Here is a 14305-nt window from a genome sequence, read left to right on the forward strand (position 1 = left end):
TGCATGTGCAGGCTGTAGTGTCAGTGTAGCCTCAGAAACAGGATCTTATTCAAAGACTGGTTATGAGCCCACAGGCTGCAATTGTTGACATGCAAGCTTGAGGAAAAGCAGCCACTGCACATGTGCTACTGATCCCACAAAATCACTCAGACTAACCACACTGCATGCTTTCCCTCCACCTGTTAAGACCCATACAATATTTATACCTCTGTACACATCCAACTTGTAGCACACTCCTGGGTACCAATTAGACCCTTCTTATAGCCTGGTTTTAACACGCGTGATGCAAAGGACTTTTAAACGTATATTGAAGAAAAACAGCTATTCTAGATGTATTGTCTGTGTATTTTATTGATCAATATACAAGCATATACAGCATGTGTATGTGTCTGGATATACATACGTACACAAAATGCCATGTGTATGATACATACAACAAACAAGGCCAGATTAGCTGGTCTTACATAGATCTTTGGTTCAGCACAGAACCAAAGACCAGGGTGAAGGCATACAGAACTGTAACAACTGTTCTTACAGCTGCCTGAGCCCCAGGGCACCCTCTGTAATATGACAAAAAGACAAGAGGTATCTACTTGAGATCTAGTAAGAGAGAAAATGGTTGCTTTTATCTTACTACTGGTTATTCTGTTTTCCAAAGGTGATCCATTATTCAAATTATTGTGACTTGCTGGCTTTAAACCAGGAGATAAACAAAAGGTGCACAGAACCTGCTGAGTGGGTTCCACAGCACAAAGATAGCCAAGAAAGCCCACTGAGGAGCCATTGCAGATGATGAAACCACACCAGGCCAAACAGATCTTTGGGACCCAGAGGCTGAGATGTGGGAAACCTGGGTAAACACTAGAGAAAGAGCTCAGTAGGAGTCCTTGTTTTATCCTTTGCCCACCCCCACATCTACTGTACTTACACATCCCTCCAGTACTCTCCTCTAACCCCACCACAGAATCAGTCAGAACCCACCAGTATGCTAACAAATGTTTTCCACAATAAAGAATTACTTCCATTCATTTGTTATTAATGTACTTTATAAGAAAAATGGTAAAATTGGCCAAATTGGTTATCAGGCACTTGGCTGTGTGTTTTACATAGGAAACCACACTTGTGAGTTGAAAGAGAAGTGTATTCTCACAGTGTATTCTGGGAAGAACAAGAGGTATAGTTACCAAATTTCTGACTGCTTTATATTTTAACTTTTTAGGCTCATGAAAACAGAAAGAATACTGGTGATGCAGCTCTGACAGGCATATTTTGCTGTTAAAAAGTAACAAAATACATTTTAAGCCATATTTTTTACCATAAAATATTGCCAGTTAATAACCTAGACCTGAATTTCTTCCTCTGTTGCAAGTTCGTAGCTTGGATCAATAAGACATGTTCCTATCATTTTCCCATCAGACACTATTGGAGAAGCAGAAGGTGTCTGCATGGTAAGTAAAGACAGAATAGGAGAAAATCTGGGGGTCATGGTTAGTGGAGGGTATCCGTGATTATGGATAATGGGAGAATAAGAGTCTTTATTAAAAGCTTGCCCTGATGTTATATTTGGCATTCTTGGGGGCACTGTCCTTATGCCAGGCTGTGCTACTGATGTTATCAAGGGAGGAGGGAAAACAAGAGATTTCTTCTCCTTAGAGAAGCTGTGAATGTGAACATTTTCATCTTTCAGTTCTGCAATATCATTAAACACCGAGGCAAGAGGTTGAAATCTGGGTTCACAGCTAAGCACAAAATCCCAGTTATAACCACCTCTGAGATCCTCATCTGAGGTGCCAACAGTTGCAAGCAAATCATACCCAGAGTCTTTCCTGTCTGACATCAGGACATAGTCTCTTGTGAGGTCTGTCATTATGCCTTCCTCCTTTATTCCAATTTTCCTAAGTGTTTGAGACAAGATTTTATGTGCATAGGCTGTGCCACAGGCTTCTTCTCTGCTTTCTCCTTTAATGGTCTGCATATTCTCTATGCTTTGCATGGTAGCTGTGACATCTGTTTCTCCAGAATGATAGGAGAACTGATCAGACTCTCTTGGGATCCCCGAATCTGGCATCTGCGAGCCGTGTTTGCTCAGTGCTGAGCCAATGCTTTTTCTGCAAGGATACTCATAGATCCATTTGATTTCCTCATCCTCTGCAGACTCACCTTCAGCAGAACCATGGCCACTGGAGTCTGAATGCCTGCAGGAGACATCATCATCTTTCCCCTCTCCGAGTCCAGCTAGGCTCAGCCATTTTGCTATAGCACCCATGGGAAGCATACTGCTCTCAGTACTTTGGATTTTCTGGCAGTCCTTGTCTTCTCTTATTGAATTCACATCAGCAGCTGAGGAGGATACTGGGGTTTTTTTCACACAAACATTCATCAGATCTTTCTGCTTAAGTCTCAGAGTAAGTGTGATAAGACTGATGGCAAGCAGCAGAAACACCATCAGTGAGATGGAAATACTCACTGTCAGGCTGTGTGCTGACACAGTGGGATCACTCTCAGGAGAATTGGAAACATTTACAAAAACAGTGCACGCTGTGAACCTTGACACAATTTTGGGGCTATGAGCTCTTACCAACAATTTCAGAGTATCATCATTCCTTTTGATGTCATTCTTCCTTCTGTGAACAGTCTGAGTCAAATAAATATTGCCACTGGTTTGATTCACAGAAAAGAATGGAGAAGGTTTTAGAAGGGAGTAATGAACAACTCCATCCAGTCCACCATCACTGTCTGATGCTGTCACTCTACCAATCAACTGGCCTGCTTCATTCTTATCAGGGAGATTAAAGAAATAATGTTCTTGTGAAAACACTGGGTCAAATTCATCTCTCCCCTCAATATCTACCTGAACTGTAGTGGTAGCCATTGAATCACCTTTGTCTTTTGCTTGGATTATGAGACAGTACCTATTTTGACTTTCATAGTCAAACATTTGCTTTGTATGAATATCTCCTGTTAAAGGATCAATGGAGAACATGTCATGGTCTCTAGCAGCTTCACGATGAGCCAAACATGAAGACTGAATGGAATAGGTAAGGTGCCCATAGGAGCCTTTATCAAAATCCAATGCACAAACAGTACACACAAAAGAAAAGGTAGGCAGATTTTCACTGACAGTGCAGCTCAGACTGGGAAACAAAAAAAGCGGGGCATAATCATTGTCATCTAGGACACTAACAAGAATAACAGCAAAAGCCATATTTTTTACATCAGTTCCTCCATCTGTGGCTTGGATAACCAAAGTGAATTTCATGGTATCCTCATAATCCAGCAGTTTCATCAAATTTACATATCCTGTTCTACCATCCAAGCCAAAATGCCCTCTGTCATTTCCAGAGATGATAGCATAAGTGATCTCTGCGTTAGTGCCTGCATCACAGTCTTTTGCTGAAACTTCAGTGATGTGACTGCCTATGGGGATGCTTTCTTTGACATGAACATGATACTCTGGGCTGCTAAATACTGGAGGGTTATCATTAACATCCAGCACAGTTATTAGCACTGTAGCAGTTGAATTCAAGGAGGGTGTTCCATGATCAGAGACAAGGAGAACCAACTGGTGAGAAGCAGCTGTTTCCCTGTCAAGAGCACTGCTCAAAACGAGACTGCCGACAAGTTTGTAGGATGTTTCCGACTCCACAACGCTTGTTTCTATGGAGAATAAATTCTCAGCATTGCCACCAATAACAGAGTATTCAACAAACGTGTTGTCACGCGTCCAATCACAGTCGATGGCTGAGAACAGAAGGACACTTTCTCCAACCGAGGCATCCTCACTCACACTGAGATTGTACAGAACCTTTGTGAAGCGAGGGGCACAATTATTGACATCTTCTACATGCACCTCTATGGAGGTAACTGCACTCAGGGGGGGACTGCCACCATCTGTGGCTTCTATCAGGAGATGAATAATGGAAATATTTTTCAGCTGCATAACTGGTTCCATGGCAAACAGTGAACCTGAAAATAAAATAGAATTAACGAAAGCCCACACTTCACAGGCAAATGAATGCGATTCCAAAAGTTGATTCTAAACAGTCATATTTGAAAATGACCCGGTTGTAATGGCTGTACACAACAAAATTACTCTCTTGCATCTGGAGAGTAGTGGGTCAATGTCTGGATGAACATCAGTCACAAGTGGCAATCCTCAGGGGTCTGGGACCAGTACTGTTTAATACCAGTGACATAGACAGTGGGATAGAGTGCACCCTCGGCAAGTTTGCAGATGACACCAAGCTGAGAGCTGCAGCTGACATGCCTGAGGGATGGACCTGGACAAGCTCAAGAAGTGGGTCCATGAACCTCATTAAGTTTAATAAAGATGAGTCCAAGGTCCTGCACATTAATCAGGTCAACTTTTGATATTGACAGAGGGTGGGGAAGGAAGGGATAAAGAGCAGTCATGTGGACAAGGACTTGGGGGTACCAATAGATGAGAAACTGGACATGACCCATCAATGTGCACTTACAGCCCAGAAAGCAAATTGTATCATGGGCTGCACCAAAAGCAGCATGGGCAGCAGGGAGAAAGACATGGTTCAATCCCTCTGCTCTTGTTAGAGTCCAACTGGAGTGCTGCATCCAGCTCGGGAGTTCTCAGCAAAGAAAACACGTGGACCTGTTGGAGCAAGTCCAGAGGAGAGCCATAAAAATTATCAGAGGACTGAATCCCCTCTCCTGAGAAAAGACTGAGATAGTTCAGCCCAGAGAAGGCTCCAGGGAGACCATATTTTGGCCCTAAAGAGGGTTTATAAGGATGGGAACAGACATTTTAGTAAGGCCTTTTGTGATAGGACAAGGGATAATGGTTTTCAACCAAAAGAGGGTAAATTCAGATCAGATATGAGGAACAATTTTTTCAGTGAGGGTGACGAAACACTGGAACACATTGCCCAGAAAGGTGGTGGGTGCCTCATCCCCAGAAACATTCAAGGTCAGGTTGGACAGGATACTGAGCAACTTGACCTATTTGAAGATGTCTCTGCCCATTGCAGGGGGGTTGGACTAGATGACTATTAAAGATTATGTCCAAACTATTCCATGATTTTAAGAAATCATAGCTAATGCTGTGAAGGCAAGACCTCCTCTCAATGACGCAGTATCAAATACACACACTGCATTTAGACCAGAATAAATACGCACGGTTTGGGGACAAACTGAGAACTCCAGTCTTTGATGCAGTAGCTCCCTACTGATAATGGCAGATTTAGCAAGAACACGATGGACTTTGGCTACCACAAATTTCCAGAACTCAAGTAATCACTGGCAACAGGTGAGAAAGGAACAGAACTCTTTGATTTATACTTAAAAAGTTGAACGCATAATCCATGCAGACTCACCATTCTTGTGATCAATGGAAAATCCCTCAAAGGAAGAGAGGATTTTGTAGGAAATCATTCCATTGTGTTCAGAATCCCTATCTATGGCAGAGAGCGTCAGAACAGTGGCATCCATAGAAATGAGCTCTGGCAAGTTCACCTGACATATAAAACAAAAATATAGCTTAATAAAATATCTTAGATATTTTAAAAATTGCCTTTATTTGATCTTATTAGTAAAACTCACACAATTCCCAGATTTGGAAGAAGTTTTACCCACCCATTTTCTTCTGGGAGAAAACCAGAAAGAGTTGAGATATTGAAAACTATGCCTTCAATGTGGCCAAATTTCATAGTAAGCTTTAACCAGTAGTAAAATCCATCTAGTTCAATATGAGAGCAAGTTCAGAAAAAAAAAAATCATTTTTTTCAAGAGTATGGACTGCAACTAAAGGCTTTTCCCCTTGCTTTCAAAACCCCCTTCATTTCCCTTCACTTCAGTCTGCAGTCTCTGGAGTATATGACTGAATGCTAAAAGAGCCAATATGTGCACCCTGAAAACTCCAGCACTAGAGAACTTTAATTACCATTGGATTATTCCTAGAATTTAACTTTTCAAAATGCTTCCTTTTTTTCTTCTAGAAAACCAAGAAAGTCCATTCCCTTTTTAAGAATTTTCATTGTTTCATGTCCAGATATAGCACTTTTGTGACCAAAGTTTCCTTCCACCTTATAAATCCAATTACAAATGGACAGTATGATATAGCAGCTACCTCTGTCATAACTTGAAGTGTTAGTTTAAGTAATTTAAACAGAGAGATTATATGTATATAATAACCACATACATATATTAAACTATATATGAGGAGCATAAATACAAAAACACTTGAAAGAACAATAAAAGGGTAAAAATACAGGATGATGAATAGGAAATTATACATATCATCAACCAAAAGAAGCAGTGTATCTTATTTGCCAAGCAACACATCAAAACATCAGGACTGTGGAAAGAGAAGCTCAGTAGTTTACATTAAAATAGTAAATAAAGCTACACTGTTTTGAATCAGTTAATAATGCTCTCTACAATGTCTGCTCCAATCTACAAAAAAAAATTCTAGCACTTGCACAAGCAAGTACTTGCCTAAACTACTCTCCAAAATCAGACACATATGAGGACTGAGGAAAATAAAGGTCTAAAAATCACTTGAGCATTATTAATGCATTTTTGCCAGAATGTAGATTTATGATTTTTCATGGGAAATTTACACAAATTCTGTCCACTCAGGCACCCAAAAGTTTCAGAGGTGCCTACAGTTTGTCCCAGAGGTATCTAAGTGACTAAACTACTGTGCCTGCAAATGCTCAGAGGTAGAAAATTCTTTACTAGGCCAAATGTTTAGACTTATTTCTTTACTAAAACTGTCTGAGACTTACAAATGGAGCATTATTAAAACCAAGTCTTCTGTGGTGCCTCGTATTTTTGGCTCTGAGGACATCACCACACACAAAAAGCACCAAGTCAAACAGCTCAGTTCACAGGATTGCAGAATGGCTGGGGCTGTCGGGTACCTCCAAGGTGTAATCCGTCGTCAGAGTAGGGCCGCCTAAAACAGGGTGCTCAAAACTGCATAATGCTGAGTTTTGAATATCTCCAGAGACAGAGATGCCCCAAACTCTCTGGACAACCTGTGCCAATGCTTAATCACTGTTAGAGTTTGAAGGGGAAAAGAAAGTTTCTTGATGTTTAAACAGAACTTCTTGTACATCCATTTGTGCCCTCTGCCTCCTGTCCTGTCACTGGACACAACAGAGAAGACTTTGATTTGCCAATCTTTACTTGCCCACGCTAGTATTTACACAGATTGGTTAGACTGAACCTCTTCTTCCAGAGGCTGAAACATTTCTTTACATAGAGGGTGGTAAAGCACAGGAACAGTTTTCCTCAAGAGGTGGTCAATGCCTGTCCATGTTTAAAAGGCATTTGGCCAATGCCGTTAACAACATGCTTTAGCTTTCGATCAGCCCTGAAGTGGTCAGGCACTTGGACTACATGGTGATTGTAGATGCCATGCACCCCAAACTATTCTATGACTGAATGATTCTATTTTATATATGCTCCACTTTCTTTAGTCTCCACTTTTCTTTATGGCTCACAGTTGTCCATAGTCATGAAAAGATTTGTTTTCACTGTTGGACAACTTCACTTCTACAACAGTACCAGTTCAAATGCTTGTCCAGGAGTCCAAAAGTCTGTATCCTCCTCAGTCTCAAGGGATGTTGGAGAAAACTCATATCCTTCACTCCCTAGGTGAGTGCCATTGCCATATGGCAGCATTACACATTGCAAACTTTATGTGCATCATCTACCACAAGGGCAATTGCTATACCTCTGTGGAGCTGTGTAACTGAAAATGAAGAAATTCATGCCATAGTAACTGGGCCAGTATAAAGGTACCAACTTGTTTAGCATTCTTTCAAAAGAAAGAAGTTCTGAACACTGGACCCTGCTCCCCAAACTGGATTGGATTGTATCCAGTAACTCCTAGTGATGAATGCATGGTTTATGAGCTAGCATTCACACTAATTGCCTTCTGAAGACAGAAACCACAAACATTGAAACTGAATAGTTTCCTCAGTCCTTTTAGCAGAATTCGTAGGAAGGGCCTCGAGGTCCCTAGAAGAGCTCTGCTCTGTTTCTGCTCAGTAATAGTTTGCAGAGCCCTTTCTTCTCAGTGCTCACATGCATTCAAAGACAAATATGAACAAGCACTCCTACTATTTATCATCCTATATGGAAAGATACCACATGCTGATTGTTCATTTGCCATGTTCCCACCTGATAAAAATCTTGAGTAAACACTGGAGGGTTATCATTGATGTCCAAAACAAGGATGGTGAGTTCTGCTTCTATTTGATGCACAGAATCTGAAACTATGATATGTAGTGTATACACAGCAGTTTCTTCAAAATCTAATGGTTCCACCACTATGATGACACCAGTGTGTTGATCGATGGCAAATTTCATTTCAGGACTATTATCATAAATAAACCCAAACTGAAGTGCTGGCCTGGAGTCTGCATCACTTGCTGACACTTGAGTCACTATAAAACCAGGCAGGGTATCTGAAACAATAATTTTGAGAATAAGTCAGAGTTAAAAGATAATGTTACAATTTCTGAAGATTTTGCCTATTTTGTAATATTAGATCTTGGATATATGTAATCTTTCAGTATAGCTTTTGATGTATTTAAACTTTGTGGTTTACAATAATCACAATACCCAGAAAAGCTATGGAAGGAGTAGTGTATTTCTTCAAAGATATGTGCTGTATCCCAATTTTAATTTGGGCTTTCTTTAGACTTTCCCAAATCCAATATAGTCATAACAGTTTCTTCACCAGCAGCAGGAACATACATGGTTTTCCACAAGCATTTAGGTGGCATGTATTTACTGAACAATGCCACAAGAATATTTACTGAGGCATTAGAGACTGCGATCTGTGTAGAACCAACAAATGCAATTCTGGAGCTTTTCCAAATGAGGAGAAGGCCCCTAGAGAGAAAGAAGGCCTTCAGACAGACCTACATGGCATGAAAACATGAAGAGATCAAGGTATAATCCTACGAGATTAAGAAACTGGATACAGACAGCTTTTGTCACGTACCAAAGATTGCAAACTGAACCTATTAGTGATCATTTCACAAAGCCTGGAACTAACAGAAGCTAAACCATTCCTCATTTACATGCCTTGAGCATGAAGCTTCAAAAATACTGTGCCATGTCCTAAAGCAAGTGTTCTTAAAGAGAATACAAAATACTAATTAAGTAACCAGTAGTTTACAGCTGCTGTGCATCTATGAATTCTGTACTTGTCATTACCAGTGGCAGGTAAATTTAGGAAAGACTAAAATATATCAGAAAAGGCAAACTTGGTATATTTTGTTAACAGGAGTAGTGGTTTTTCTAGGTTTTCTGCTGTGTATCTTAATGCATTCACATGTAAGATGCCTGTATTTGAAAATTACAGACCCAGGACTCAAGTTGTGCAGATGTTGAGCTAATGTCACACAACACACAAGATGCATGCTGGGATGAGAACTCAGGAGGTCCTGAGTCCTTCTCTTAATGATCATCAACTGGACTTAGCTACAGAGTTTGAGTAACACTTCATTCAGTTTTATAGGAAGTATTTCTTTCATCACAATGAAGTTCAAAATGTCTCATTTCTAGCAATGCTGGTTTTAACACCAAACATTTTTATTGGAGAAGAGCAGAAAAGACATATGAAGAGTACAATACTGAAAATGAACAGATTCAAGTTGTATTTCTGCAGATTTTTCCCTCCTCCTAAATAGCCTATGGTTTTATTCCAAACTATTCACAATGTCTAAAGATTAAAAATAATGACTCTGCAAATAAAAGCAGATCACAATTTACTTTGATATTTCAGCTTTAATACTATCCATTATAATTTTTACTACATTTGTTTGGTTACACAAATCACCAAAAGCACTACATCATTATCTAAGAATTCCTAGCCTTAGGAATTAGGAAGGAAACTTAGCTGTACTTTCACACTTACTTTCTGGGACCTCCACTTCACCTATTGCTTGGACAACTGGAACATTGTCATTAACATCTAACACTTGTATCCTCACAACAGTTGTAGCAGAGAGTCTGGGGTTTCCTTTATCAGCAGCTTGTACAACCAACCTACAATTAAAAGAGGCACTAATTGTCACTTTTGATCAGAAATCACAGAATTATCCACCACTGTTATAAGCAGGGGAAATTTTAAACCCAAAAAGAATAGCTATTTCTGTTCCTCATTGCAACTCTTAAATTCCATCTTTCTTTCTGTAAGGTTGACTGTGCACAGTTTTACTTTTTGGTTTTGCAGGAAAAATGTCCAGGAGATTCTACATGGCAAAAGAATGGTAAAATCATACAGAGAAAAGGAAGTGTTCATCTGTACTCAATCCAATTTCATACCAAATGTAAGTGCTAAACAAATCTTTCAAATAAGACACAGTTCTCTTGCTGGTAATTCAGAGCAGGAATTAAAACCTTAGTACTAAATTTGCAGGAACTTGACTCTCTTCATTGTTTATAAAGGGACAAAAGGGATGTGGAAATTGGAAAACACAAAAACATCCAAAATAATATTCAGCCAGAATGCCCACAGACACAGAGTAGCCCTTCTATTACATTATAAATTCAAGTGATAAAGTGAAAACCCTGAATACATGCACCATTTGACAATGGCAAAGTTCCCACTGATTTTAGTGGGATCAGAATCTTACTGTCAGATTAGAAGAGTTTTGACTTTACACTTCCATTTCATATCTGCATAAGGATGGCTTGTAAATTCTGTGAACAACCTTTTCATTTCCGCAATGTAGCAAAGAAAATGATAAGCAGCAACATGATAAACACGGATAAAAGGTTTACTCTTCATGGGAAGCAGCTTCTGATCAATAAAAAGCAAATGTAAACTGAGATTATTTGGAAGACTTTACCACTTTCCAGTAGGGAAGATTCCAGACACGAATTCAAAATTAAATCTAACTCAACAGATGATTAAAAAAAAAAAACAAAAAAAAAAAAAAAAAAAAACCCAAAAAAAAAAAAAAAAAAAAAACAAAAAAAAAACAAACCCGAGCTCAGCTAAAGGATATACAGGTCAAAGCTGAGCATCTCAATTAAATGTTTTATGTACTGACAACTGTTTTCATGTTGCAACATATTTTTTTTTTGCCTCCCCGAAGATCTTCTAAACACTTTATTTCTCCATCTTTCTTCTAAGTAACAGTTAAAAAGTGTCAAATACATATTTTACTTCCTAAATGTTCACTTGACAATATGGAATACCAAGGCTGTAACTCAAGCTGTGGCTTGAAGCATTTCCATTCCTTAACCACACCAGCTCTACTCTGGGTATCCTTGTGGTTTCTGATCCAACAGAAGATAAGTTAAATTGCAGGCTAGTATTCAATCGGTGACTATGCATAATTCCATATAAAAAGTGTATTTTTTCTAGAATGAATATTGGTAAGGTATACATATGGAAATATTTTACTAAAAATAATCACTTTCTTAGGTTTCAGGAAAAAAAATCCTCTCATAAAAACATTTTAGCCAAGGCATTAAAATTAAGGTTCTGTCAACACTTTCATTATAAGCCCTGTTGTAAGGGACTTAGAACTTCTGGGGATGAAAATGTTCAATTCAGATATATAAACAACTCCTTGCAAACTGGAAAGAAACAATGGTAACATTTTGACATCAAACAGGAAATAGTTTTGAAAGCTTCTTTTGCTGTTCACTTTTCACCTAACAATATACAGACTAATAACTTCTTTTAGAGAGAAGGAATATGAAGCCACAGATTCCCTGAACAAATTATCAAACTGAAAGTCTAGAATTCAAACACAGATACTGAAATAAATCAGGCTCCCATTTAAAGAGATATATGAGAATTATTATGCTCCCATGTTCAACATTTCACCAGCAGTAAACATCCTTCCTTTGAAGGACTTATTCTAAGTGTTCTTTTGAAGTACTAGTCACAAATAAAATGTATTATGCTATTTAAATTTTTGAAAATCAGAATTGATGTTTTTGATTCAGTGAAAAACTGAAAAAACCCTCCAAATTAAGTGTCCCATGTATTAAGTTAAAACAAAGTATTTTGAGGACATTATTATCAAATCAGCCTGATATTAAAAACTCCCCACATACTCTGTCGATATCCTTGGATGTGGTTTTCTACAAGTTATTCGCATTCATAAGAATTCTTATTGGATGTTTAAAACTTTGAGGTCCCACAGGACAGGAAAATGTGCAAATGTTTTAACTGATACCACAAGCAGATGGAAAAAAAAAAAGTAGCTTCTACTGACACATACACAAAAATAATACTTTTTGTGGAGATTGCAGTACTTAAAATGGGTCTATTAATGAATTTTCATAGTCATATTTTCTCTTCAAGGCACTATTTATTTGCTTTCTAATTCCCATTATGGAATAACCCATAAAGAAAAACTGTCATGTCTACTTGACCATATTTATTCAGAGTTTCAGAAAAACTGGAAAAAATTCATACTTAGTACAAGACAGGTTATAGATAGAAACAGTTTAAAAAGAGCCTTTATCACATTATTGAGTAGAGACTTTGAACTATCTAGCAAATAAAAATGAGAACATATCCCTATTTCTTGGATTTGATTTGAGTGTTTTCACTGTGTCTTCATAAAGTACATTTCCAGAGAGAGAATGGCTGTACAGTTATTAATAAACTAAAATCCAGGAACTGTCATTGTTCCTATAGTGAATAATCACACTTATATCATTAAGTGTTGTCATTGATTAAACTAGACTATATTCCTTTCTCTAAATTTGGTAACGACACAAGAATCTATAGTACAAATAGGCAGCTTTAGAGCTGTTCTCAGTGCTGCCTGGCTTGCACTCAGGTTCTGTGGATAATGGATATCAACAGGAAATGATGAAATATGTAACATGAATATTCTCAAGTTAGATGAGACAACAGGAATATATTTTTATGAGAACCTTAAATACAAACCTGTAAGATGAAGTATTTTCATAATCTAGGCCCGTATTAGTTGCTAGAATTCCTCGTGCTGAATCAATCAAAAATGCTGCATTTTCATTACCAGATACAATTGAGTATTCAGTTTCTCCATTCAGCCCACTGTCAAGGTCAGTTGCAAATACCTGTTTGTGAGCAAACCTGAGGCTTAATTAAAAACAGTAGAACGTAATTTCAGAAAGAAAACCCTTATACTATAGTCAGATATTTCTGATTACTTTCCTTTTGACTGCACATATTTAAATAAATCATCATTGTCCCCAGCTTGAGTGTTGTGTAAGGTAACAAAATCTGCCCATGAACTGCAATGGGTTGCACATGAATGAGTAATTTGAAATTCAGCTACATAAAGCAGTAGGGCTGAATGTAATAATTTTACTACTAGGTTGCTGTTTAGAATGCTCTCTCTGTTGAGCACATAAAAATGCACTTTCTCAGTGGTATGGGACTGACATTTATAGTATAGCTGCTATACAAACAAATGATAAAATAATTAAACTACTAAGTTTTCAGAGATTTCATGGAATAGTTCATTAATTACCTTTTAAAAATACCAACCAGAAAATGTAAAAACCAAATCTGTAAAGATTTGTCAACAGAATAAGGAACATTCAGCAGCAGTGAACAGGTTTCTCAAAGAGTTCTCTCACTCTTTGAAGAGTCATCTTTGTATTTTTTTGGTTGCTGAACAAGCATTATAATGAGTCTGGGATCCAAAACATAGCAGAGACAACTAGTCAGATTGAATAAAGGAAAAATAATAGAATATATTCTGTCATAAAATTTTGATTACACATCTGGCTTGACTGCCTTTTGATTTTTCTCCATTCCTGGACATATGTTTCTCTAAACGCAATGTCCATCAGTTTCTAATCACTTTGCCTTGGAGGCATTTGTAGCTTTTCATTTATTTATTCTCTAGAGAGGGAATATCTTTAGTACCTAACATGACCCTCACCGTGACCTGACTTGCAATGCAAGAACATGTACTGAGGAAATTATGTGTTCTTCTAGTCCAACTGATGTCTTCTTTTGCTCTAACACAGCCAGCTGGAAACATTTTGGGAGAATGGACCCATTCAGAGGAAGAAGCGTTTGCACATTTAAATTAAGACAAGCTGCTCTTTAGGCATCAGATTTTAAATTGAACACTTGGGTTTGACTCTACTAGTCTGATGACTAGAAAGTATTCTTTTTATTGCTGTAGTCCTTTCAGTAGAAGCATTAATACAAGACCCAGCCTATACTGTAACCAGAACCACAGATTTGAATGATATTTTTCAATTGCTTGAAGATAGAAACAAATTTTTTTTAAAAAAAGAGAATTTAAATTCCAGGTGCACAGTTATCATGAAAATACAGAAT

At 38.1% G+C, this 14305-nt stretch overlaps 1 protein-coding gene across 1 annotated transcript in view; it reads right to left on the bottom strand.

The window, feature by feature from the left end:
• Positions 1 to 338: 338 nt before the first annotated feature.
• Positions 339 to 14305, bottom strand: part of DCHS2 (dachsous cadherin-related 2) — a 108523-nt gene continuing 94556 nt past the window's right edge. The window contains exons 18-22 of the mRNA XM_053941320.1: positions 12914 to 13065; positions 9911 to 10041; positions 8164 to 8450; positions 5349 to 5487; positions 339 to 3966 (exon numbers count right to left, since the gene is read on the bottom strand). Of these exons, the coding sequence (XP_053797295.1) occupies positions 1340 to 3966; positions 5349 to 5487; positions 8164 to 8450; positions 9911 to 10041; positions 12914 to 13065 (3336 nt within the window). The 3' untranslated portion in view covers positions 339 to 1339. The remainder of the gene's footprint in view (positions 3967 to 5348; positions 5488 to 8163; positions 8451 to 9910; positions 10042 to 12913; positions 13066 to 14305) is intronic.

The sequence above is a fragment of the Vidua chalybeata genome, chromosome 4 (assembly GCF_026979565.1).
Source record: "Vidua chalybeata isolate OUT-0048 chromosome 4, bVidCha1 merged haplotype, whole genome shotgun sequence".
In the NCBI taxonomy this organism is placed as follows: domain Eukaryota; kingdom Metazoa; phylum Chordata; class Aves; order Passeriformes; family Viduidae; genus Vidua; species Vidua chalybeata.